We start from the raw sequence: 23802 nt of genomic DNA, 5'->3' as shown, positions 1-23802 counted from the left end.
AACTGGATGACCTAGGAAGCTCCAGTGATGTTTAAAATGTAAACCAACATTGATTGTCTCAAAATGCTTTTATCTCTATTTTTGTTAGCCTTTTATTGCTTCCTGATTGACAATCAAGGTTCAAGAGGTCAATTAGGCTTTATCTTTGTTGTTGAACCAATTTTTCTGAATAATAAGATTATGCATTTTCAAAAATTGTCCTTTTTTTTTATTGTATATTTACACCGAACACTTTCTTTTTTCAGAAATCCTAAAACGAATCTTCCACAATACTACATACACCTTGTATTGAGAATAAATGGTCAGACTTCAATATGTAGTAGTTCTAGAAGAAAAAGAAGAAGAATATGATGACAATAATATTAGGAAATTTATAAAATTAATAGAGCAGTATGAACAGGCCTAAAATCCCGCTACAGAATAGTTTGAGACCATTAACGTGGGTGATGAACAGGTTAAGAGAGAACTGAAAATGAGAACTTTGATCACCCTGCTACAAGGATACACATATGTTTTTTTTTTTTCTAATTCTATAAGGATATACCTAGTTTGGATACAAATATTATAGTATATAGGATATCATTTATAAAAGGATACAAGCCGATTAAACAAGAATTAAGAAGAATTCATTCAGATATCATAATCACAGAAATTGAGAAACAGTGGAACACCAAATTTTTAGAAGTAATTAAATATTATTCTCAATAAGAGTATTTTAACATGAAATACTAATTTGATTAAAATAAATTATAAATGAATAATAAATTTATCTAAATAAACTATTGATTTGTCGGTTTTGTAAACCCAAAAACCCTAAAATCATATTAACAAATAGCTAAAAAAGATTATTGTGTACTATTGTTATTGTAATAATTTAAGTTACTTATATTTAAATAACATTGTAAAGGATTTTTAATTGTTAAAGTTATAAGTATTTTTATGTAAATGGTGGTGGTGGTGATATTTTTCTTAAATAAGTCTTGAATTATTAATGATGTTAATAGCTTAAAAAAAGGACAAGAAATAAGTCTCCATACTTTATTGGAAGAGAAAAAAAAAAAAAAAAACCCGCAGCACACCATTTAACCCACGGTTCACGCTTCACACAGAGAAATTTCTCTAGCACGTGGCTTGTTTAAAAGTTGCATTGAAATTTTCTCAAGTCCACACTGCAGGCTCGTGTGAGAAATTTCTCTGATGACCCTTCGATTTGGTGGTGGTCGTCCTATGGCTATAAAAGACTACGATGGAGACCAAAAACCCTTGTCGATTAAATCTCTTGCTAAAAATTGCTCCTGAAATGGCCTCAAGATCAGAGATATTAGTCTTCTCAAAGGAACTCACCAAGACCGATGTCAGGAAGAGAATGTCAATCCCAACCAACAAGCTCCCCCATCTCCCTCAATTCCAAGGTGCTTGCCATGCAGTGGTTCTGGAGGTTGAGGATGAGAGAGGGCAAGTGTGGAACATGCGGTGCAGCATTCGCAAGCGGAAATACCTGAAGCCAGTTATTTCTAGCAGCTGGGTAGCATTTGCTCGGAGCAAGAATCTTGGCATTGGTGACAAGATCTTCTTTTACAGGGGGCTGAATGATGAGGACGGGCCTTCAGGAGTCAAGTATAAGATCAAAGTGCAGAAAGCAACGAAGGTGTTCGGAGCTATTGTGGGTTATGGATCACCGGTTCATGCAGCCATTTAAGCACCTAGCTAGCCAGGAGGGATTCTCTTGTCATGAACTTAAATAAAGCTTCATAATAAACGCTCTTGTCATGAACTTAAATATCTATTACTCTGCAAGAAGGGGTTGTGATGTACTTGAAATTGATTGACTCTTCAATAATATATTATAGTCTTAATTAATCTTTTCAATCAATTCTATGATCCTCTGAACCATTTTGCATAATTATATGTTTTGGTCATCAAACGAACTGATATTACTAACCTATTATTGAATATTAGTTTCATTACCATATATGTAGTTTCACCATTCATTACTAGACACTAACCTTATTATTATATAACTAATTTCACACATTACAATTAAAAAAAAACATATCATATTTAAAGAATTTATAATTACTTAACTTAATAAATTTGTTAAATAAAAATATTGAGACATATCAAGTACCTACCTGATATCTGAGTTCTAAAAACACTATCATGTTATTGTATTACTCTTGCAACCTCTTTGTGTCAACATGAATTTTAAATATTATATTCTATTTATTCATTATTATAACCTCTTTCTAAATTTAAGTTTTGAACCAATATAATCCTTCAAATTTTATGCATATTCATTTCTATTCATAATTTCAGTACATTTTATGTTTAAATATAATTCTCGTAAGCATTTAACTCAATGATTACAAATTTTATTTTCTTTTGTTTTTGGCCGAATCATACACACGAGGAGGAAACATGAGTTCTATTTATTTTCCCGAAATTTTTATCAATTTAAATAAGAAAACCTGACATACGTAAGCCTAGATGAAAGAATATTCCAATATTTAGAAACTAAATTAGAGTAATTAATTAGACTTGTAATGATAAATTGGGAAATATTCATAAAATATAAGGATAATTTGAGTCAAGGAGCTCCAAACTTTGATTTAAGCTGTGAAAATGCCTCATAATTGAAAGTCTAAAAGGAAGAATCTCTTATATGGCATGTCTAAAAATGAAACTATGTTGATGAGCTGTGGCTCGACTGGCATTAATGCTTCCTCTCCTCAAATCAAGTTCCAACCGCTCTTTTGTTAAAGAAGAAGAAGAAGGAGACAAAGCTACCTTCTATATTTAAATTGATTAAAAAAATGCATCTTGAAAGAAAAGAAATCAACAGGGTTCATCGATGGAAACCCCAAAAATCCTCTTGAACGTAAGTGGTAACTGTCAAAATGTTCCTGCTTACTCCAATGGAATATGGAATGTAGCCCATGGAGAAACTATTCTCCAACATTCATTGGTTCGTTTCCATGTTCAATTACTAGCCATGTTTCTCCTCTCCAGCTCCTTTCACCTTTTGCTCCGTCGATTCCATTTATCACGTTTTACCTCAGAAATCCTGGTAATCATTAACACGATGTATATATTATTAACAGAATATCTTGAATTTTTTTTCTTTTATTATGCTTGTTGATTCTGACAGCAAGGGGGAGGGCAGCTGACTAATGGGGTGTGTTTTTTGCATGGTTCATTCGTCTACCAGACAGGTATAGTATTGGGACCAGCTATAATGGGAAAATACTTTAACAATGCATCAAGCAAATTATTCCCACCCTATGAGGAGATCATTATTTCATTATCAAAGTTTGGTTACGTGCTGTTCGCGTTCCTTGCTGGTGTAAGAATGGACCCAACCTTGATTGGGAAAACAGGAAGAACAGCCTTCATTTTGGGGTTTATGTCGTCCGTCACTGCTTTCATTATCATAGAGTCTACTGGGTTCCTATTTCCTAAAGGATTGAAGACTGGTGGATCGAAAAACGCAAAGGTGATGTTTGCAAGAATATATATGGCTTGTATGATCCAGACCCAATTTGTTGGAGTCAGTTTCATTTTAATGCAACTGAAGATGATAAACTCACAGCTTGGACACATTGCTCTGGCATCGTCTTTGGTCAATGAATTGTTAAGGCTGGCATTTGGATTTATGTCCGGCTTCCTTTTTACCTTTAATGTTTCCGAACGGGCTGGAGTTCAGACCATTATTTTTTCCCTTATATTCGTCGTGTTAATTCTAACCCTAATGAAGCGACTCATGTTCGTAGTTGTTAGAATAACACCAGAAGGTCAGCCTGTGAAGGAAATCTATGCTACTGTTACTGTGGCAACGGTATTTTTAATTTCGACATGGGGTGACAGCATAGGGCTAAATTACCTGGCCGGCCCTTTGATACTCGGCTTAGTGCTGCCTGCAAGGTCTCCATTAGCTGAAATCCTGATAGCTAAGTTCGATACAATTGTTTCCGGGTTTCTTCTACCACTCATGGCAATGCTTTATGCATCAAAAGTCGATCTGTGGCAAATTATGAAAGAGTTTGACAGTCTTCTCATTTTTAAAATTTCGTTGATTGGATTCACAATGAAGGTGGTAGCAACTTTTTTTCTAGCAAAGTTTTGCAAGATACCTACAAGACATGCTGTTGCCCTCGCTTTGATTTTGAACGCCAAAGGGATCAATGAACTAGGAACGTTAGGCAGCTACAGCACTTTTCGGGTATATGATGATTCTTTTTCACTAATCATCACTTTCTATTAATTTGTATCTAAATATTCTTCCGCATTCTGGTGGTGAAAGGATCAGCACCTAATTACTTGTGCATTCCTTTCCATGAAAGAGATCTTTAATATATATATATGAACATGGAATTGTTGTTTTTCTCATTAAACAAGACCACTAACTCTCTCTCTCTCCCCCTCCCTCCCTCCTTCAAGGATATTCACTCAACCAGTGGGATTTTCTTGATATTTTTGCTCCAAGCGCTTCAGCCACTAGTCAAAATGCTCTACCATCCTGCAGAGCATTACCTGAGCTACAAGAAAATGAGTGTTGAACATGCTTCAGGAGATGCAGAGCTCAAGATACTGACCTGTGCATATAGACAGGAAGATGCCGTTGCAGCAATCAAGCTACTAGAATATTCAAATCCTACACAAGAAAGTCCTTTGTCCATTCATGGACTCTGCCTAGAGGAACTTGTTAGCAGCTTTACACCTCTTTTAATAAACCATCAATTAGGCCAGAAGAACTCTTCTTCCAAAGGATCTCGCTCGCAACCCATCGTTGATATCTTCAGGTACTTGAAGTCAGAACTCAAGAAGTCAGTTCAAGTGCAAGTATTCACTGCAATATCACCGCTTAAACAGATGCACGAGGACATTTGTTGGCTCTCGTTCAACAAGTCCTGTTCCCTGATAGTGCTCCCATTTCATAAGAAATGGAACAGCAAAGGAAAAATGGTTTCAAACAATAATGATTTGAGGAATTTGAACATTAAAGTATTGGAATTGGCCCCTTGTTCTGTAGGAATTCTTATCGATCGCAGTAGAGCACATGGCTTATCTTCTATTTTTATCACATCAGCGACATATAGAGTGGCAACAATATTTGTTGGAGGCCCAGATGACAGGGAGGCACTGGCGTATGCCTTAAGGATGGCAAGATGCCCCAAAGTCCATCTAACAGTCGTGCGTTTCATCGGGCATGATGATCACGCCCATCAAAGGTGGCAGTTTATGATAGATGAAGACCTTCTGAGAAGGCTGAGAACTGAAATGTCAGGGGGTAGTAATATAAATTACATTGAGAAGACGGTGAGAGATGGATCTGATACATCTTCCACAATTAAATCAATGGTTGGAGATCTTGATCTTATAATGGTAGGACGCAGCAGCCATGGAACTGAGTCTGAAGCTTTATCAGGCCTATCAGAATGGACTGATTTGCCAGAGCTTGGGCCGATAGGGGACCTGCTAGCTTCGGAAGATACCACTTGTCCAGTTTCAGTGTTGGTGGTTCAACAACAAATAAGAAAAGAGAGCCCTAAGATTGCTTGGAAATTCTGGTAGGCAAGTTCCGTGCTTGCACCATGAGGTAAGTAATAGGAAACTGCATAAACCTGAGCACTCCCTCCTCTTTACGCCAATAAAAATGAAAGCATGCTCGTTACAGACCCATACGCATACTTCTTTTTTATTTATTTTATAGTCTAACTCAAGGAAAAGTTATTGCCTCCTTGCTACCTGTTTCCCTGCTGTTCATTTTGAATGATTTAATCTCATGGATCAATTTGGTGAGAGGTGGTGGAATGGAGAGTGTTAAGGGAACTATATTAATAAAATCTCCAATCCCTGAAAATTCTATCAAAGAAATATAACATAGCCAGTACTTGGAGAGGAATATTCACAAAGCTGATAGATAGCTCTTTTAAAACAGTTCTAATGCTGTGCAGGCTGTCCAGTCAAGGCTCCATCAGACAAGGTCGCTGCAAGAAGCTGTTGAAGATCTTAAATGCACCAATATTTCTAAGAAAGAAAGCAATTTTTCAGTTTAAAGTATAGCTGCAGACAACGGGCTGGTATAGCAGTAAGTGAGCTCCTAATATAGCAATCATCCATGAGATTGAGAGTTTGAGTTCTCTCTCCTATTGCAGCTAGCAGTTGATGGCGTATCTACATCCTCATGCGTCATCATAGCATCCTTGAAAAGATCTTAAGTTTCGAACTCCAACATAGCTGTCTGTATCAGAGTTCCAGGATGATGGCCAAAAAGAAAGTTTACAGCATGGCTAGTGAAAATTTTGAGAACAGTTTCTTAAAACAAAAACCAAAAGATAGTGGACAATTGAGTGTCTTACATTAATTTTATAGTTTTATTGTTTGTTATGTGTTGATATCAGGCTTGGTGATTGTTATGTACGAGAATGATTGTAAAACCACTCTAATTGAACAATGAATGATTCATATCTTTGAACAAGTGTGCTTTGGTTTCAAATTTATCAGAAATATTGTCTTTCACATTTCTCATCCTATCAAATCACAGATTAAATTATCGTAATTTGAACCATATCGTCTCACAGTGATGATAGGACGCAATGGCCCAAATATCCCTTCCTGCATCATCTGTGAGTCTCCAAGAACATGGTTGGAGAAATCTTTCTCAATAGAAGGAGAAGTCATGCAATCATGTTTTGTCTTGCATGTTGGGTTTCTCACCAGATATGAATATTGCGGAAACAGTAATTTTAATGCTTTTTTAAAAAGTTTTATTGATTTTATTAGAAAATATAAGTTTCTTTGGGTTTGTAAGAATATTACTAAGTATAAGAATTTTTTTTTTTTTTTTTTAGCTCTATTAACTCTTCAAAGATTATTGTCTAATTGATCGGCCTCTGATAATAATATATATGAATTATCAAATAAAAAAATTATTAAACTTTTTAGAAGAAAGAAATTGCTATGATTTGAGGGATAGTTTTTTTTTTTTTTTTTTTCTCTACCAATATAAATATATAGGCGTGTAGTCAGAGCATTTCAAAATATGAAATGTTCTGGTGTCGAACATGCGTAGAATATGTTGTCTTGCTTCTGCTCAAGTAATGAAGTCGTATCAGTAACAGTTCCCTCTACAACTCTTATAGCAGACGTGCAAGGTATTCCTCAAATAATTTTCAGAGCAGTGGAGATGTGGCCGGAGAAACTTCAAATGGTTTTAACACCACAGCATTTCCAGCTGCCATAGCTCCAATGACCGGATCAATCGACAATATTGCCAGACAGAAGGCCTATGATTCAGCCTAGGACTTTTCATGTTAGGCTGTTTGTAGGCAAGTCAATTGTGGTACAGACACAAATTCTAGCAAAACATTACACTGTTCTATTTTCATCTACCATGTTCTGTTTCATAAGGTACAGATTGTGACAATCAAATGGGGAACTAGAGGTCTCCTCCATATAAATTCCGGGCACAAAAGGTCCGAGTTCTCACTTTTTGCTCCAACTCATGCTACCAAATACAGAGTTTGCAAATCCATTTGGGCGATGAAAATACCATCCCTGAAAGCCTCTAGTTGAGGAAGCTGAATCTCGGATTGTAAACTTCTCTCAGAACAAGTTTAACAACAAATCAGCTAATGAAAACAATCATATAAAAATCATGTTTCTCTTATATGGCAGCTCATGCTAACAACATTCTATGCCAAGTATTGGTCTTGTCTATTCACATGAATTACAGAATACATGATCTACAAGGTCATGAATGGCATCATAATGAAGTTCTTAAAAGCCGCTGCTACTCAAATTTTTCCATTTGGTGACCAAAACACAACCTGAAAGATAAGTTTCCATGCATTTATGATCTCCAAGAAACTATGTAGTATGAGCATCATGTGTCCGTGATGCCCATATGCCAAACACAAGAAACCAGAAGACAAATAAGATAGCCCAGTAGCGAGCAGGTCCATATTTGATTCTGGTCAGCACAATCTGCAAGTTGTAAGAGCATAAACATCAGTCCAGATCCTTTATGTATCAGAATCTTACACATTTTTTTTTCCTGTAAGAGTTACCAAGAAAAATAAGAAATGCATAGAGCCAAGATTTTATAAAGAGAATTAGAGCACAGGCAAATTAGGTAAGCTTTTCTTCTCAAATATTTACACTCAAGTCATACAATGCAAATCACATGTTAGTACTTGAATCAATAATATAACCACCATCTTCACCATTATAAACCCCTTTCACACCGAGCATTTATGCAGCCTTGACATTCAATTACTGCCAAAAGCACGCTACAAGACCTAATTTCTTAAAATGGTTTGCTATTGCTCAAAAACGAAAGCCTAATTCCTTGCTGCCACAGAACTCCAAAGAATCTAAATTTCAAGCTAATGTTTCGTCCTAAACCATCACAAAGAAGGAAGAACAAATTACAGCCTCACAATGGGCATAAAGCTGCTGGAATTCTCAATATTTATTATTGAACAGAAACTGACAATTTGTATATCTTTCTGTTAGACAATTAGCATTTCCATGCCTATCTGGATTTGGAATTCTAAATATGCCCTTCAGTGCTTTGACTCTAAAATACACAGCAAAAGCCACAAGTTATGACTTATGACCATTAAAAAAACATACCATTAACAAGAAACCAAGACCAGATTTTACTTTTCAGAACTTTGGAAATTACCCAAAATTATAAAAACACAGGAGCAGCAACTAATTGACCCGAATGAAGATATATTAGGACCATGAAAGACTATGATGCTCCAACAAAGCTCTATATCAAATGATCAACCTAGACTGCAACTTTGAAATTCAGAAATCTGAATTTACTTTCCTTGAATCATTTCTGTCTGCACCACTTTATCAAACAAATTCAGGTTTCATTCAGCCATGTGTATCAACACACTCTCTCAAAGCTGTTATATTGAACAGAAGACCGCCATTCTATAATCCCAGGTTTCTGTGAAACCTGAGGATCATGATTCTTACCATCTGCCAAGGTACTTAGTTTATAGGACTGCTAAGAATATGCATTCATAGATCAAGTGCAGTTATGCCATAATCCATAGTCAGAAAGAATAAAAATAAGTTACTTACAAAGCGAAAGAAGACCACCACTGTTAGAGCACAAACACCTCCAAGGAGAATATGAAGACCACTTTTGGCAGTTTTCTGAAGACAGGAGCTGAATAAGTTGCATAAAACACATAATACAACTAACAAAGTCATTAGAATTCTCTTGCAACCAAAACAAACATCAAATAACAGGGCACATACAAAGAATCTAGAGCAACAAACCAATTAGACATCAAAAGAGCTCCAAAAATGCCAAGAGAGAAGAATCATCACTAGATCTAACTATTGTTTCTTCTCATGTAAATGAGAGTAAGAATAGAAGAATTTTTATAATTTAACAGTTTAGCGAAGGAGCGAGGATGAATTTGAACTGACTACCTCCCTTTCAAACGAGAGTTGTGCTACCAATTTGGTTATCTGTTAGCCATTGGAATGTCATATGGTGAATGTTGATGACAACAATGTTTCACAGCATACATCCTTATCAAAAACCTTCCTATAGCAAGCTCAAGTAATTGTGATTCATTCATTGGCACGACAAGAAAGAGAAAAACAAGAAATAAGAATATCCAAATCTCTTATATTAAATGTTATCAAAGTTCCTTCTGTGATGCAATTTCATCTATTTAATAGAGCGCACTTTGCCCCAAAGTACTACATAAGAATTTTATCAATTTTATCTCAACACCACCACTTGAGAATTTAGAGAGAAAAAAATTGCATAAAAGGCTTGGGCATGATTTTCTGGGTTTCCTTTTCATAGCATCAAAGAGAATGCACAGAGCTATATTCAACAGACACAAAGAATCAGTTGTCTAAAGAAGCCGATTATTCCAACTACCAAAATCCATGCCAAGTAGACAACAGCACATACTAATTTGGAAAGATTCAACAACCTTGAATAGGAAACACAGAGCATCAAAGCAAAAGTAGCCAGACAATGAAGCATTCAAGGATTCACCAATTCTCCATCCCATTTACCAATAACAAGAATGTTTTTTCTATTCATCCATCCATAAGAAGCCAAATCCTCTAACCATTGGCAGTCCTAAAGGAAGATGCTATACTCTGGGGAAGCTCATGGGCAACAGATGTCCTTCCAAGGAAAGTCTGTCCCCAAAAGTACTCAAATCTCAGCCTTAGTAGTATGCTCCTAAAGCCTATACTGCAACTTCTCCGTGCCACCCTTCCATCTGACCCCAACCCATTAAAACAGAGTAGAAGGCTCACTATTAATCCAGTTCCCTTATTTCCCATGATGTCACCCCCCTGGACCCCTTCTTCAATTAAAGCTAGCTCACAAACCCAGCAACCACCTATGATTACTTTGATAAATCTCAAATTCTAGGGAATGTCACCATCAACACTTATTGTATGTTATTGAACCAGATCACAAACATTATGCCAGATAGGCAATGCAGTTGAGAACATAACCAACCTTCCAGCTTAAGAATCTATATAGGCATAATTTCCGAATGCATTGTCTATTACTTGTAATTGCTATCTCCTTTGTAATATCTGAAGGTCTTGATAAATTTTCTAAGTTAACTTTGAAAACAACACACCCATACTAGGTTGTTGATGAATCCTAGAATGTTCCATTGTCTAGCTACTTTTGCTTTGATGCTTTGTGTTTCCTATTCAAGGTCTTAGCTAATAGTGACCAACTAATGGAAACAAAGCTTTATATATGCAGAGCCAAACAACATGCAGCAATACAAGAAAACATGTTCCTTTGGTTTATTCAAAAATTAATGAATTTCACAGTGATGTCCTTGTTACTTTTACCAGTTGCCATGTTGGTACTGGATTGGCATAGGCACTTGTGAAATTTTCTTGTTCATAGAAACAGTGGCACGTAAGACAACCCAGTAACAATATACATTGAACTAAAATACCGACATTGAAAAATAGAAAAACAATTCTATGTATACATGAGTCTTAGTTTACCCCAATTAGGCTGAGCTCAGCATACCTTTCCAACACGGGGAGCAATAAGCCATGCTAGAGTAACAGTGAGAAGCCCTGTAGCAAGTAAAATACCAGTAGCTTCCACAGCCCATTTAGTTGCAGGATTCTCAGCAGGGACATCTTCCATGACAGTATTCAGAGGTTGTTCAGAAACAACCTGTGAAACTGCAGTAGAATTATTATTATTATAATTATTGTTGTGATTATTGTGTGGACTAAACCACAATGAAATTTCACTTAGCCGTTGCCTTCTAACAGCAGCAACAGCATCAGGATCTACACCTGCACTAGTATGCACCTGAGCAGGATTAGGATCTCCAATGGCAGTCCTTTCCCTCAATGCTTCGTAATCCTTCAAAGCAACCATAACCTTTTTAAAGTCCAAAGTTCTGATATTAATTGCAACATGTCCACAGATTTCACAAACAGTGGATCCATGATTGACGAACCACTTGAGTGCACATGCATAGTGTACTAAGGCAAGATCATTTTTGCATGAGCAGCCAAGTTCAATTAACAAGTCTTGCTGGTGACATAAACCCACTTCTAAATCTGTATCTGTATTACAAATGAAAACCTCCCCTCCAGGACTGATGAACTCAACCAGCCCTGATTCTCTTCCAGTATTTTTGCTATGAAACTGACCAGCTTCAGCGTCCAAGGGGACTTCTCTGCTTTCAGGTTTTACTGCTCCATTACTTTTACGTGCTTCTTGCAATGGAGGAACAATGCCCAAAAATCCCAAAGCAACATCTCCCCTTTTTTCAGATTCAGCACATTGGCACACACGGCATGTCGGCATACCTGCATCTAGACTGCAACGTGAGTCAGTCCCTGAATCTTCACTCTTCCCAGGTGAGTGACCATTATTCCTGATTCCACCACTGATTGGTTGTGATAAATTTTCCATACCCATTACACTAGCTTGAGGCTTGCATTTAAAACAACTTCATAGTTTGGACTACTGCAACATTTTATATTAATTTCCTTTACTCAAGCCCATAGCCAACTTCTCCATTGCAAATTTCTATTGAAGACAACGCAGACTTTCAGCACTATCTTAAGGCAATGGGCTGTGCTGTCAGATGAAACCCTTTCCACATGCAAAGGCATAGAGAATACCTTCCTTTCTCTTCGCCACTATGCTACCAATTCAACCAGTGTATAACTGGAAACTGAAAAATAATTCTTATTAGAATCGAGGCATGATCAATTCTTCATGGCACAATCATTATGCATTGATGAGTGAAAACAACAGCAAAGCACAAACAACTAAGACAAGGCATTTGGCAGTATCCAGTTGAAGAACAGAACAAAAAATTACAAAAATACAAAGAGCATGATAGCAGTTTACGCATAACACAAGCAAAACGATGTTCTTTCACAGGCCAAGCAAGAAGAAAAAAAGACCTTTTCAACTTCCTAATGCATGTGAATGGGTGATGAAGCACAGTGAGACGAAGCAAAATTTTACCATGAGCTTGTTTTGGGATGCTCAAAACTAGAATACTATAAACAAAAGTAAACAAGAAACAATCTTCTCTCTTCTTGATTGTCACTCATGAGACCAATTCTTAACCTGCCACGAGCGTCAACAATGATACCAACGTAAAATCTCAGGCAACTCAAACATACAACAATCCAAGAAGCTGATGAATGACGGATTCATGCAAAATAAAAATCGTCAAACACATTGCTGACAGCGTTTATTGGCTTAGACAAAATAAAGAACTGAACTGGCGAAGATAAAAAAAAAAATACATTTCCAAATTGGAAAGATCAAAGAAGACAAGCTCAACTCAGAGATGGAAAAATAACCAAAAACCCACAAACAAACTTAAGTATTTGACAACAATCCACAATTCTACATAGCCAAATCGAAAAATCCAAGCCTGGCCCAGATGAACTAAGTTAATGAAGTCATTACTCGACACATCAACAAGTGCCCAAAAAGCAAGGAACTTGAAAGGAAAAAAAAAAGTACCTTTCTTGGTTTCGCTTTGAAGGGAAGTAAGAAGTAGTAAGAGAAGAATGGTATCAGGTGCAACTCCCATAGATCGATGGATCTTTGATCTACAATTTTCCCGGCACTGTGAGAGAAAGAGTTTGTGGAGGTAAAAAACTTGGGACTAACTTTTTTATCTCCAGTCTGTCTGCTTTGCTTTATGCTGGAGAGTTGGAGTGGATGTCGCCACAGAATATGCCTGTCCTCCACTGTCAAAGTTGTGCCTGCCCTTTTTATTCTTTTTATATGGTCCTTGGACCAAATCATTCTCTTAGTCCCTATTTCTAAAAGCAGTTATTAATTAGTCCTTCGTATTTTAATTGGTTGCTAGTGTCTATGGAGTCCTCCTCCTCCTCCTCATCCTCCTCCTCCTCCTCCTCATCATCATCATCATCCTTGCCTGATAAACTAGTTGCATTGCATGGTAGTGAAGTTGTGCCATGTGCTTGTAAAGTGCATCGATTTACTTCTCACATGATTCTTGGTTCTTTGAAGATAAAAAGGAAAACAACCGGTTAAAAACACCATCTCTGATATATAGTTTTTGTTGTTGTGGATTCTATATTTTATTAAGAATTTAGATATGCAATTTACCAAACTTGATCTCTATCATTTCTTTTGTTTGTTTTTTTTCTTAAATTATGTTAATTTGTGATTAACTTAAATTTTCTTCTTTTTTTATGAATAGATGATTCCAAATTTAAATTTCGTTACTTGAAATTTTCTCTTGTATTGTATATTCCTAAACTCAGTATATTGTTAATATTTTTGAATCTTTTCTCTTAAGATATAACAACAAGCTTTCAGTCTTTTCTCTGATACTACAAAGAAATTCAAGGTGATCCAACACTTGGATACTAGAGATAAATTGAAAAATTAACATAAAAATGATAAAAATATTACATGAATAGTAGTTAAAAAGTGATAAATATATATAACATGTTGTTTTTCCTTGTCTGCTTGGTCAAGTAGGGGATGAGCGAGTTGACTCAGTTTTGAGTTGGAGCTCTAGTCTTGTATTTTTCAAAGAAGATGAGCACCTAGGGTAGACTTGTTACTGGTTCTCACAAGAGGAATGAGTATCTCCTCGTAAATAAGGGTGAGCAGAATAACCGAGTAACTAAAGAAATGAAAAAACTGTAATTTCAACTTCTATTACTTTTTATGTCAATCTCTTTCTCATTTTTATAGTCATTTTCTCTCCGTAAAAATCCTTTTTTTTTTTTTATCATAGATCTGGTCTAATTAACCTTGTATTTTATAGGTGATTACATTATATTGATGTGCTTGCTTTTTTCCAGGAAATTTGAGGTGGGTTAGTGCATTGGCATCATCTGGGAAGAAAGCCGTCGGAGCAAACTCCCACAGTTCCATTCGTTGTTGAAGGTAAAAAAGCAAGACATGTGAAAAGTCATGGCCCTCTCAGTTTCCTAAAGGTGATTCTCTCCCCCATTGTTTTTCTCTATTGCTTTTGTGTATGTTGTGATGATTTTTAATTCTTGCTAGAAACTTTGATGTCCTAAAACAACAAGGTTCACGATCTATGTCAACCACACGGTTCCAATGGATCAGCCAAAAGCTGCATTACAGATGTTGAAGAGCTGGTTGCAAGGAAAGCTTGCGTGACTGGTGCTAAGGAGAGGGTCGATACACTGGCGATTTGTGTCTGCTGTCTTAGCGCGCATGCTCAAGCTTTGTCTCACGCCTATGGTTGTCAGAAATGGCGTTTTGTGCACTTTAATTAGCAATGATACAAAATAAAAAAGCACATACAATCTTCACTCAGATGTCTCCATAGTGAACTCAGCTAGTTTGATACAGATGGGTTGTCTTATATTTTAACATGGCATTTGTTTGTATTGTTGCCTTTTCGTAGGTGCACCAAACATATTGATGTTGCTATTTTATGTTTTGACAGTTCTTGTCTTTAGTAAAACAGTGATGAACAAGATGATGATGAGGAGGACGACGATGACAAATGGTGATGAGGAAAACAGTTGAAATATCTCTTGCTTTTGCTTTTTATGTGATTATTAGTTTGGTTGCTATAAATTTTAGGGTGATTAAAGATTTATATATTTATTAATTTTAGGATTTTAGAGAATTAATCAAATGTGTATGTAAGTTTACTTGAATATTTATCATTAAATAAAATAAAAGTTATAACAAAATAGTAAACGAATTGAATTAGCATGGTAAGCTGACAATTATGGCTTAAATTGTTATGGATTATTAACAAAATATATCCTATACCTTAAAAAAAAAAACATGACGTGAAGGCCCATAAAAAGTCTAGTGCCCGTAGCATAAAAAGGAGAAAAAAAAGTCAAAAATACCTTAGGGAAATTATAAAAATTACTATGAAACCAGTAAGAAATCATTTAAAAGGATTCATGGGTTTTGGTTATTAATAAAACTAAATTTATAAAAACATTATGGTATATTTGGTTACCTTATCATAATAGAAGTAAAACTATAGTTTTTAAATCCGGCCCGGTCCAAGACCCGGGTTCCGGGTCTTGACCAGGTGACCAGGTTGGCCGGGTCAATCTATATTTTAAAAAAAAAATCAAAACGACGTCGTTTTAGTAAAAAAAAATCAACGAGTTGCAATCGAGTTTTTGACCGGGTTTTGCCGGGTCACACCGGATCATGACTTTTTTTATTTTTCATCAATCCGATCGAGTTCCAGCCCTGGATAGGCCGAATTTCAAAACTATGAGTGAAACAGAGATAGTGAAAATAGATAAAACATTTCGTTATCCATCCACATATTTGAAATAGGAAAAACTCTATCAAAAGACAAAGATTTGAAATTTCAATTACATATTTATATACTCAAACTCTCAGAGAAAAGGATTTAAGAAATTAAAGAAGCTATCCGTTGTAATTGATACGGTCCAAGATTAGTTGCGCGCTCCGTATGAAAATAAAAATTATTTATTTTCAAGAAAATTATTAAAAAAAATACTTGAAAGGGCAAATAATTTGACAATATCGCGTAAAATCATCTTGACAATAATTAAAAATCATTAACATTGAAAATATACTCCAGCTATATAAATTGTATAATTAAAGAAAACATTAATGGGGTGTTAGTTTCCAATGTTTTCTCCTTTTTTATATATATATACACACTTAAAAGAGCTTCTGTTTGGAGAATTTGGAAACTTAAAGAGTAAATCAGAATACAAAATGTATGTGCTATAAAATAATGAGGTGAATGGCTTCTTCTTCTTCTTCTTCTTCATTTTTTGAATGCATAGATTGGATTGATTTGACCAAAAATAAAAAAAAGTTCCAGTGGATAAACAGTTAGCAAATTCTATTGAACGTATTATTAGTTCAGAGCATAGTAAATTAGGACTAATAAATGATAGGATTAGATTGATGATTTAGGAAGTGTTTGGGAACGCGGTTGAACCCGTGTTCCCAAAAAATTTAAATTTTTTTTTTAAAAAAATTTAATATGGTTTGTACGTTTTGGATCGTTTTGATGTGCTGATGTTAAAAATGATTTTTAAAAAATAAAAAAACATCATTGGCGTGCATTTTAGCACAAAAAGTTATTTGAAAAACACCCGCAACCACACTGCCAAACACGCTCTTAATATCTTGTTTGGAAATGTAGTTAAGATTATTGTTTTTTTTTAAAGTATTTTTTATTTAAAAGTATATCAAAATAATATTTTTTTTATTTTTTTAAATTATTTTTATATTAACACATCAAAATAATTTAAAAATACTAAAAAAATATTAATTCAAAACTTCAAAAAGTTTTAAAATTTTTAAAAAAACAAATTAGACAGCGTTCCCAAATGTTCCTCATCCAAGCATGTTTGCGTATGGAACTTTCTGAAAACAAGTATTTTTGTGCTGCATCAAACACCTTGTAAACCAAACATTATCATCAGATTGATTTATTTTTTCTCAAAATACTATGAAAACCAATAATTCCCATAAAAGTAAACAGGTGCGGGCTGTTTGTGAGCAAAAACCATCTTCAATATTACTGTCAAAACGTACAAAATCTTACAACATGAAAAGGGCAAAAGGGTGCTGCAGAACATGACATCCCCAGTGGACAAAAATAAAATCCAAAGAGAATCACGAGTCATTAGTGAAATTAACTCAATCTCACAAAATAACTTCAATTATAGCCAGAGCCAAGTTGGAGAAATTAACTCGCAACATCATATATTAAACTAAAATGCCAGTGCTTGAGGACTTAAAGCACCTCATGGATAATACATAGTAAACATAGATAGATTCAATCTGAAAATATAATTAAACATTACTGCGTATCTTGCTTATCCTGCCTCTAAAACCGAAATCAGTCTCCCCATTTCTTAATTATGTCAACAGAACAGCAAATATGGGTGTAATTCATGGATGATTATCCACTAGTAAATCGCATATCAGTGGTGGACGCGGCGTGCCCAATCACCCTTCTTACCCCAGTCATGAAGGCGCAAGTGCAACTCAGCAGCAGCAATCAAGAAATGAACGGCTTGGATTGGAGTCAAAATATCGATAACACCTTTAATAGTTCTCACCCGTAGATCATCAGCCATCTGCAAGATTTCCTGCAATCCATCCTTTCTAGGTGCCAGAGTTGACTCAACTCGCTCTTCATCAGTACCCGTGTTCTCACTCCTCAACAACTCAGTCACCTGAACACGTCTTCTGGATGTCATGCATCATGCAAGTTTAAAAAAGAACACAAAGAAGAAATAATAAAGAAATAACTCACCTCATGTGCTAACTCCACCATAGACGAGTCTGCTACAGTTTCTTGATGCTTTACATGCTTCTCAGTCAGCTCGTTCTCTTCCCTGATAGTCTTCCTCTGTAACTGATCAACTCGGGTGAGTTGACTAGCTGAAAGGTCACCCAAGTCACCTGTCCCCAACCCACAAATCAACTCATGGAGTTGAGCCTCAAGCTGATGACCTGACTTTGAGTAGAGCAAGTGAAAAGCCACAGAGGGCCGCCACCCACCAATCCAAAGAAAAGCATGCTCGAGAGTACTAGTCCATGAAGGTGAGAGCATGGATAACACATCATCTTTGGCCCATCTTGACTTGGCTCTATAATAATGCTCATAATGCTCAAGAACACGGTTGATAAGAGGCTGGAGGGTTGCCTGAGATGATTGGGGGGAGTTTTTTTTGTTGTGATCATAATCTTTACAGCTTGAGATGAGTTGTTCGAGATAATTGTTTTGCTCTGCAAGCCAGCACTCGAAGAATTTGCGAAATGTTTCACGGGAAGGAGAGCTGTTTGTCGAGGTGGAGACAAGGTATGCAGCACTACTTGGCAGCGTGGACATGATTGTGTTCGATAGCTAGCCAGCTAGCAGTGTGTGCAAGATAATGGAACCAACTCCCAGGTCTGCAATTGTGCAGTTGCATCTGCATGCGCGCTTTATATAGATCGACAAAACTGACATGTTTAGGAACGCGTCGAAACCGTGTTCTTTTATAAAAAAAAATTAAAATTTTATTTTTATGTTTTCAATTATTTAATAGGTTAACATTAAAAATAATTTTAAAAAATAAAAAAAATATTATTTTTATATAAAAATATTTTAAACATAATCTTATCATAATTATAAAAACACCAACTTGACAAGTGAAACGTTAAGATAGTCCGGTTTGTTTTGGATTATACTACTAATTACGAATCAAAATATTTTTTATTTAAAATATTTTAAAATAATATTTATTTATAATCTTATCACAATTATAAAAACACCAACTTGACAAGTGGGACGCTAAGATAGTCAGGTTTTTTTTTTTTGGAATATAATAACGGTTCAAAATACTTTTTAATTAAAAATATATTAAAACAATATTTTTAAAAAAATATTTTTAAAATCAACATTTGAAATCAATCTAAAGTTATAAAAAAAATTAGTACAAAATATTTTTAAATTTTAAAAAATACAATTTGTATCGTGTTTCCAAACATATCATGTTCATGTGCTGGACAGTTGGGAGTACAAAATTAATCCAATATTAAGCTGGAACTATAGAAGATAGAGTGGATGACGACCTGTATCCGATCATTTTAGCAGATGTGAAGATATGGAAGGAATAGATATTGTCCTTCAATATGAATATATATTACAATATTTATCCTGCCAATTTTAGCCCTGATGTTGTTCCTTTGTCTATCTTTCTTTCTAGAGTTATGACCTTAAATCTGCCAATAAGAGAAGGATTTATGAGGTAACAGTGTAGTTAGTTTTTGGAACTGATAAATGTCAAACACATGCATGCCTACTCTATCAATTAGAACAAAATTCATGAATTTAGTTGATACCCCCATGAAAATAAAGAGAATTGATGATAATCCCAATTGATTAGTTCTAAATTTACTCTTTAAAATTATTATTAGTTCGAGTCCTATAAATTTCAGGATCACTGAAAGGTTTACATGGTCATTAATTTTAGAACCCGTAAAATTAGTTGAGATACATGTAAGTTGATCCAGATACTCACGTCAATAAAATAAGAGAGAGAGAAAAAGAGAGAAAATTAACGATGGAGCTTATGGATTGAATGCTTCAAACGTTGCTTTATATATAAAAGAAACTGACGGATCCAGATATCGGAGGGGTCCTGCACCAAAAACTGAAGGCCGGTGGATTACGTATATATTGATTGCCATGTTTTTCTTGGAAAAGAAAAGATAAAACCCAGCCGGCCAGCTGGTGTGCCAAACAGCCTCGTTTACAACAGTTAGCAAGGCCGGTGGAATCTCCGATACTGCCCATGATTTACTTCCCTTCACCAGCTCATCTACATGTCGTACATGGTCTCCCTCTTCTTTTCTTTTTTCCTTCTATGAGGAGATATCGAAAACAGGGATTTCATAGAAACATATTTTTTTAATAAATCAAAACAATCTAAAATATATATAAAAAATTTAATAATAAAATTTAAATATTTTAAGAACGAGATTTATATCATCTTAGTGGTTAAGAAAATATTTTATCTGCTTCTTCTCTTCTTGAATTCATTTTACTTCTACATTAATATAATTATGTAGCTTTATTGTTCATAAAGCTAATTTTTTTGTTTTTTTAATTAATTTTTTTTTAACCTTAACCTTTATTTTTTTATATTTATCTTTAAATTATCTTTTTAAATGTCATCTAGATTAATTTTATATCGATCAAGTTGATTGAATTATATTAAAACATTTTTTATATAATTTAGTTTTAAATTCGAGCTAAATAAGAAATTGAATCGAGAGTTTTTTTTCCTGTCAGTTTTATTTATTTTTTTTAATTTCATCCTCAAATATTTTTTTATTAGAATTTGAGGTTGCTTTTAAAATAACCAGGTCAACCGAAATCATGTTAGAGTAATTTTTGCAAGTTTTAATTTTAAATTCAAGTTAAATAAAAAGTTGGATTGAAAGTTTTTTATATCAATCTCATCTTTTCTTTTTCAATTTCATCCAATGATTTTTTTACTAAACAACAAAAATATCTTTAATCTAATCATAATGATTAGATTATATTAGGATGATTCTCGTATCATATTTTAAATTTAGACTAAATAAGAAATTAAATCATAGATTTCAAGGTTGATTTACCAAGATAATTTAATAAAAATATTAAATAATTATTTAAAGTTTAATTATTATTTTTTATTACTTGAAAAATAAAAAAAGATTTGGATATAATAAAAATAGTTGTTTAATTCGCGTGTCCGCTTAATTTACCCTTTATATAAATATCAGAAGATAAGAGTGAATGAAATCAATAAAGTTCCGATCTTAACTTTGACATCACAGCATGAAAACAGCTGCCAGCGGTTTTCACATTGCAAGTTGTTCCTCGGGAAAGACAATGCAACGTCTGACACCAGACATTGATTTTTTCTGCTCGTAATACATGAAAATAATCTAAAAATTAATTTAAAATAAAAAAAAATATTTATTTTTTAAAAAATACTTTTGAAATAAAAAATAAAGGCTCCGCAAAATATTTCACTGTTTTTTTCTTTGTTTCACTTTTCCCCGGCTAGTAATTTAACCTCGACAAGAACAAGTTATATCTTAATTTAACCATTTTTTTTCCTTACAGAAAATGACTTAAAGTTATTTTTATTACATTCACGAACTTTCAAGTTTGGATTGAAGCTCTCTGCTGTTCCTTTGAATTGGACCCCTGGATATTTTTTTTTTATTATTATTATTAATGTGGTCATCTGGATGCGCACCTCGATTAATCTCACGGACCCTAAATTTAACGATTATTATATTAGCAACCATATAGTTTGAACGTGAGACCACATAGAGAGCAAACATCTTGGTTCGAAACTCTTAACACTAGATCACTTACTAAATAGTTAACTACTAGATAGTTTGTCTTTGAGAACTCATTGCCTCTTAACTTAAAAATAATAATTTATTGCGTACCATAGCATTTTGCATTTCTAACTATACAAAATTTATTGTCTTTTTTTTTTTTGATAAATATACAAGTCCATGGATATTTTGAGATAATATTGTAGTTTAAAAAAATTGAGGATATAATCAGAAAATCTTGCTTTTTTTATGTTCTTTGGTTAGAAATTGAGCAAAAACGAGGTAACAGATCCACGAGAGAGATGTCATGAAAACTCCCAATTAAGCTTACGTCAAGTTAAAAATTACATGTGTTCATCATATAAGGTAAAATTCAAATCAGTAATTTTAAAATTAACGGTTAAAATCTTATTTCACCAAATTAGTGTATGATTAGAATCATTTTAAAATCAATAATTATTTTTTTATAAGAAAATCAAATCAATAATTTTAAAATCAATTATCAGACATGATAAATCGTATTGTTTTTAATATTTGAGATCAGAATAATCCGAAAACTCCACCACAAGGCACTAATTGTTCCATATTTTAGGGTCAAAGTCATTGGCAACATATCTTTAGCCTATTGAGGAGGATAATTTAAAAAATCGATTTAGAAGTCGGATTTGACACAAGATCTAAGTTATACAGATCAAAAGAATTAATTCAATTTCTTTTTAATTTAATTTAATCTGGAGGATGTAGCTCAACTGGTCAGATCTTAAATTTGTTTTCTAGAGGTCATTAATTCGAGTCTCACAAACCTTAGGGTTATTGGAGGTTTACATGGTTGTTAACTTCAAGGCTCGTGAAATTAGTCAAGGTACGCACAAACTGGCTCAAACATCTATATTAATAATAAAAAATAATTTAATTTGATTTGATTTATTTAAAAGTATTTTTTAAAAGATCAAAACAATATTATTTATATCTAAATATTTTATTTCAAAACAAAATCAACAAGTTCTTAATAAGATAATAGATTATTATAAATTCTTAACTTGATCAGTTTATCGAAGCTTTTATCAACTTGCCAGTACCTTTGGACATTTCTATATATGCCGACGCCTGCTTTTTACGGCATGCCATGCGCGCAGGTGATTGGATGTTAAAGTCGGAAATGGAGTTCTGGTGAGTGTGAGCATGGATGGCTCCTTTCAATGTATCTTCATGCAAGTTGCCTATCTACAGCCAAGACGGCCGGGGCACAGTACAATACCTCATCATAGCCACGGTGATGTGATTATCTTCCGAGGTTTTTCTAAAAAATATTTTTTATTTATAAATAAATTGAAATAATATTTTTTTATTTTTTTAAAATTATTTTTGATACCAATATATCAAAAATATTTAAAAATACAAAAAAAATATTGATTTAAAGTAAAGAAAAAACTATAAAAATTTAATTTAAAAAAAAACATTTTAAAACAAAAAAATAAACTAGATATAAGCTTTTTAGTGTGTTAGAGTTTCAAGTTTTTCAAGCAGATTACGGCTTAAAATGAAGGTTGTTATTTTTTTTTAATAAATATTTTTTATAATGTTAAAAATAAATTTTAAAAAATAAAAAAATATTATTTTAAATAAAAAATATTATAAAAAACAAAGGAACATCTAAATAATCCATAATAAAGCTTTTTTAAAAATGATGTAAATAAAGTACATGGGATCACATGATCTCCACACAACAGTTAACCAAGCAGGGACGAAAGCCCAAATTCACCGCCATTACCCTTTGCTCGGACGGAGCCTGATTATTATAGTGCTTACATAAATATGTAAATATAGATTAAATTCAAACCTTTAAGGTAAGTAGATTGGGATTAATTAAAAAAATAGGCTCTCAAAATTATTCCCTCATGGACTTGTGCTAAGAAGTTGATAGAATTTATCAACACAACATGCTGATGTTTATCATCCTCGCAATATATGGCATTATTTGCTTGATTAAACAATGGAAAATCTAAATTTAGTTCTTTTAACTTGTTGATGGATACAAATAAAATAGATAAAAAAAACCTCCTAAAAGGGACCTAAAAATTGCCCCAAAATAGGTATAATAAGAGCACTTATTGGGCTCGGGCTTGGTATCCCGAGCCCAAAGTATAGCAAGGAGCCTAATGAGAGTGGGCTTGGGCATGGACATGACATGCCCAACACCCTCGTGGGCTTGGACTTCTATGCATCATGGGCTTGAGCTTGGGAGTGTGCCCCAAGCCCAACATGCTTGGGTCCACGCTGCACGCCTGGATCCATTTCTCATCTTTAATGGGTCCGTGCCCAACACTCCTCGAGTATTTTCTCGGGATTCTATGCGGGTTTCTTGATATTTTATATTGATCAAATACGTATTATTTTGAGTAAAATACAACTCAAAATAT

At 34.1% G+C, this 23802-nt stretch overlaps 3 protein-coding genes and 1 long non-coding RNA gene across 5 annotated transcripts; 2 read left to right on the top strand and 2 right to left on the bottom strand.

The window, feature by feature from the left end:
- Positions 1-2851: 2851 nt before the first annotated feature.
- On the top strand, positions 2852-6835 carry LOC7466774 (cation/H(+) antiporter 4). Its single transcript, XM_024605093.2, has 4 exons — positions 2852-3067; positions 3149-4219; positions 4396-5596; positions 5955-6835. The coding sequence occupies exons 1-3, from the start codon at positions 2852-2854 to the stop codon at positions 5569-5571; spliced, it is 2463 nt and encodes an 820-aa protein (XP_024460861.2). The 3' UTR covers positions 5572-5596; positions 5955-6835.
- Positions 6836-7647: 812 nt separating this feature from the next.
- LOC7466776 (uncharacterized) lies at positions 7648-13278 on the bottom strand. 2 transcript variants are annotated; one of them, XM_002310506.4, is made up of 4 exons: positions 13037-13278; positions 11057-12227; positions 9103-9177; positions 7648-7986 (listed from the first exon to the last, which is right to left on the bottom strand). In XM_002310506.4, the coding sequence occupies exons 2-4, from the start codon at positions 11966-11968 to the stop codon at positions 7870-7872; spliced, it is 1104 nt and encodes a 367-aa protein (XP_002310542.1). In that variant the 5' UTR covers positions 11969-12227; positions 13037-13278; the 3' UTR covers positions 7648-7869. The 2 variants fall into 2 exon arrangements, with proteins under 2 accessions (XP_002310542.1, XP_024461371.1); XM_024605603.2 differs by lacking the exon at positions 13037-13278 and adding an exon at positions 12527-12698.
- A 452-nt stretch (positions 13279-13730) lies between these two features.
- Positions 13731-14974, top strand: LOC112328144 (uncharacterized). Its single transcript, XR_002982782.2, has 3 exons — positions 13731-14196; positions 14359-14493; positions 14564-14974. It is a non-coding gene; the product is annotated as an uncharacterized LOC112328144 (long non-coding RNA).
- A 2237-nt stretch (positions 14975-17211) lies between these two features.
- On the bottom strand, positions 17212-18472 carry LOC7490187 (protein DOG1-like 4). Its single transcript, XM_006380338.3, has 2 exons — positions 17811-18472; positions 17212-17730 (listed from the first exon to the last, which is right to left on the bottom strand). The coding sequence occupies exons 1-2, from the start codon at positions 18387-18389 to the stop codon at positions 17476-17478; spliced, it is 834 nt and encodes a 277-aa protein (XP_006380400.3). The 5' UTR covers positions 18390-18472; the 3' UTR covers positions 17212-17475.
- Positions 18473-23802: the final 5330 nt, after the last annotated feature.

The sequence above is a fragment of the Populus trichocarpa genome, chromosome 7 (assembly GCF_000002775.5).
Source record: "Populus trichocarpa isolate Nisqually-1 chromosome 7, P.trichocarpa_v4.1, whole genome shotgun sequence".
Classification (NCBI taxonomy): domain Eukaryota; kingdom Viridiplantae; phylum Streptophyta; class Magnoliopsida; order Malpighiales; family Salicaceae; genus Populus; species Populus trichocarpa.
Note: the sequence above shows the minus strand (reverse complement) of the source record. Positions and strands in the feature narration are given on the sequence as shown.

Excerpts from the sequence above, each read along its gene's own strand:
- LOC7466774 (XM_024605093.2), top strand. The coding sequence starts at position 2,852 with ATGGAAACCCCAAAAATCCTCTTGAACGTAAGTGGTAACTGTCAAAAT. Across the intron at positions 3,068-3,148 it reads GTTTTACCTCAGAAATCCTG|CAAGGGGGAGGGCAGCTGAC; the intron begins GTAATCATTAAC and ends TGATTCTGACAG. Across the intron at positions 4,220-4,395 it reads GCAGCTACAGCACTTTTCGG|ACCACTAACTCTCTCTCTCT; the intron begins GTATATGATGAT and ends TCATTAAACAAG.
- LOC7466776 (XM_002310506.4), bottom strand. The coding sequence starts at position 11,968 with ATGGGTATGGAAAATTTATCACAACCAATCAGTGGTGGAATCAGGAAT. Across the intron at positions 9,178-11,056 it reads TTGCTCCCCGTGTTGGAAAG|AAAACTGCCAAAAGTGGTCT; the intron begins GTATGCTGAGCT and ends TCCTGTCTTCAG. Across the intron at positions 7,987-9,102 it reads TGGTGGTCTTCTTTCGCTTT|ATTGTGCTGACCAGAATCAA; the intron begins GTAAGTAACTTA and ends TACAACTTGCAG.
- LOC7490187 (XM_006380338.3), bottom strand. The coding sequence starts at position 18,389 with ATGTCCACGCTGCCAAGTAGTGCTGCATACCTTGTCTCCACCTCGACA. Across the intron at positions 17,731-17,810 it reads TGGTGGAGTTAGCACATGAG|GTGACTGAGTTGTTGAGGAG; the intron begins GTGAGTTATTTC and ends AGACGTGTTCAG.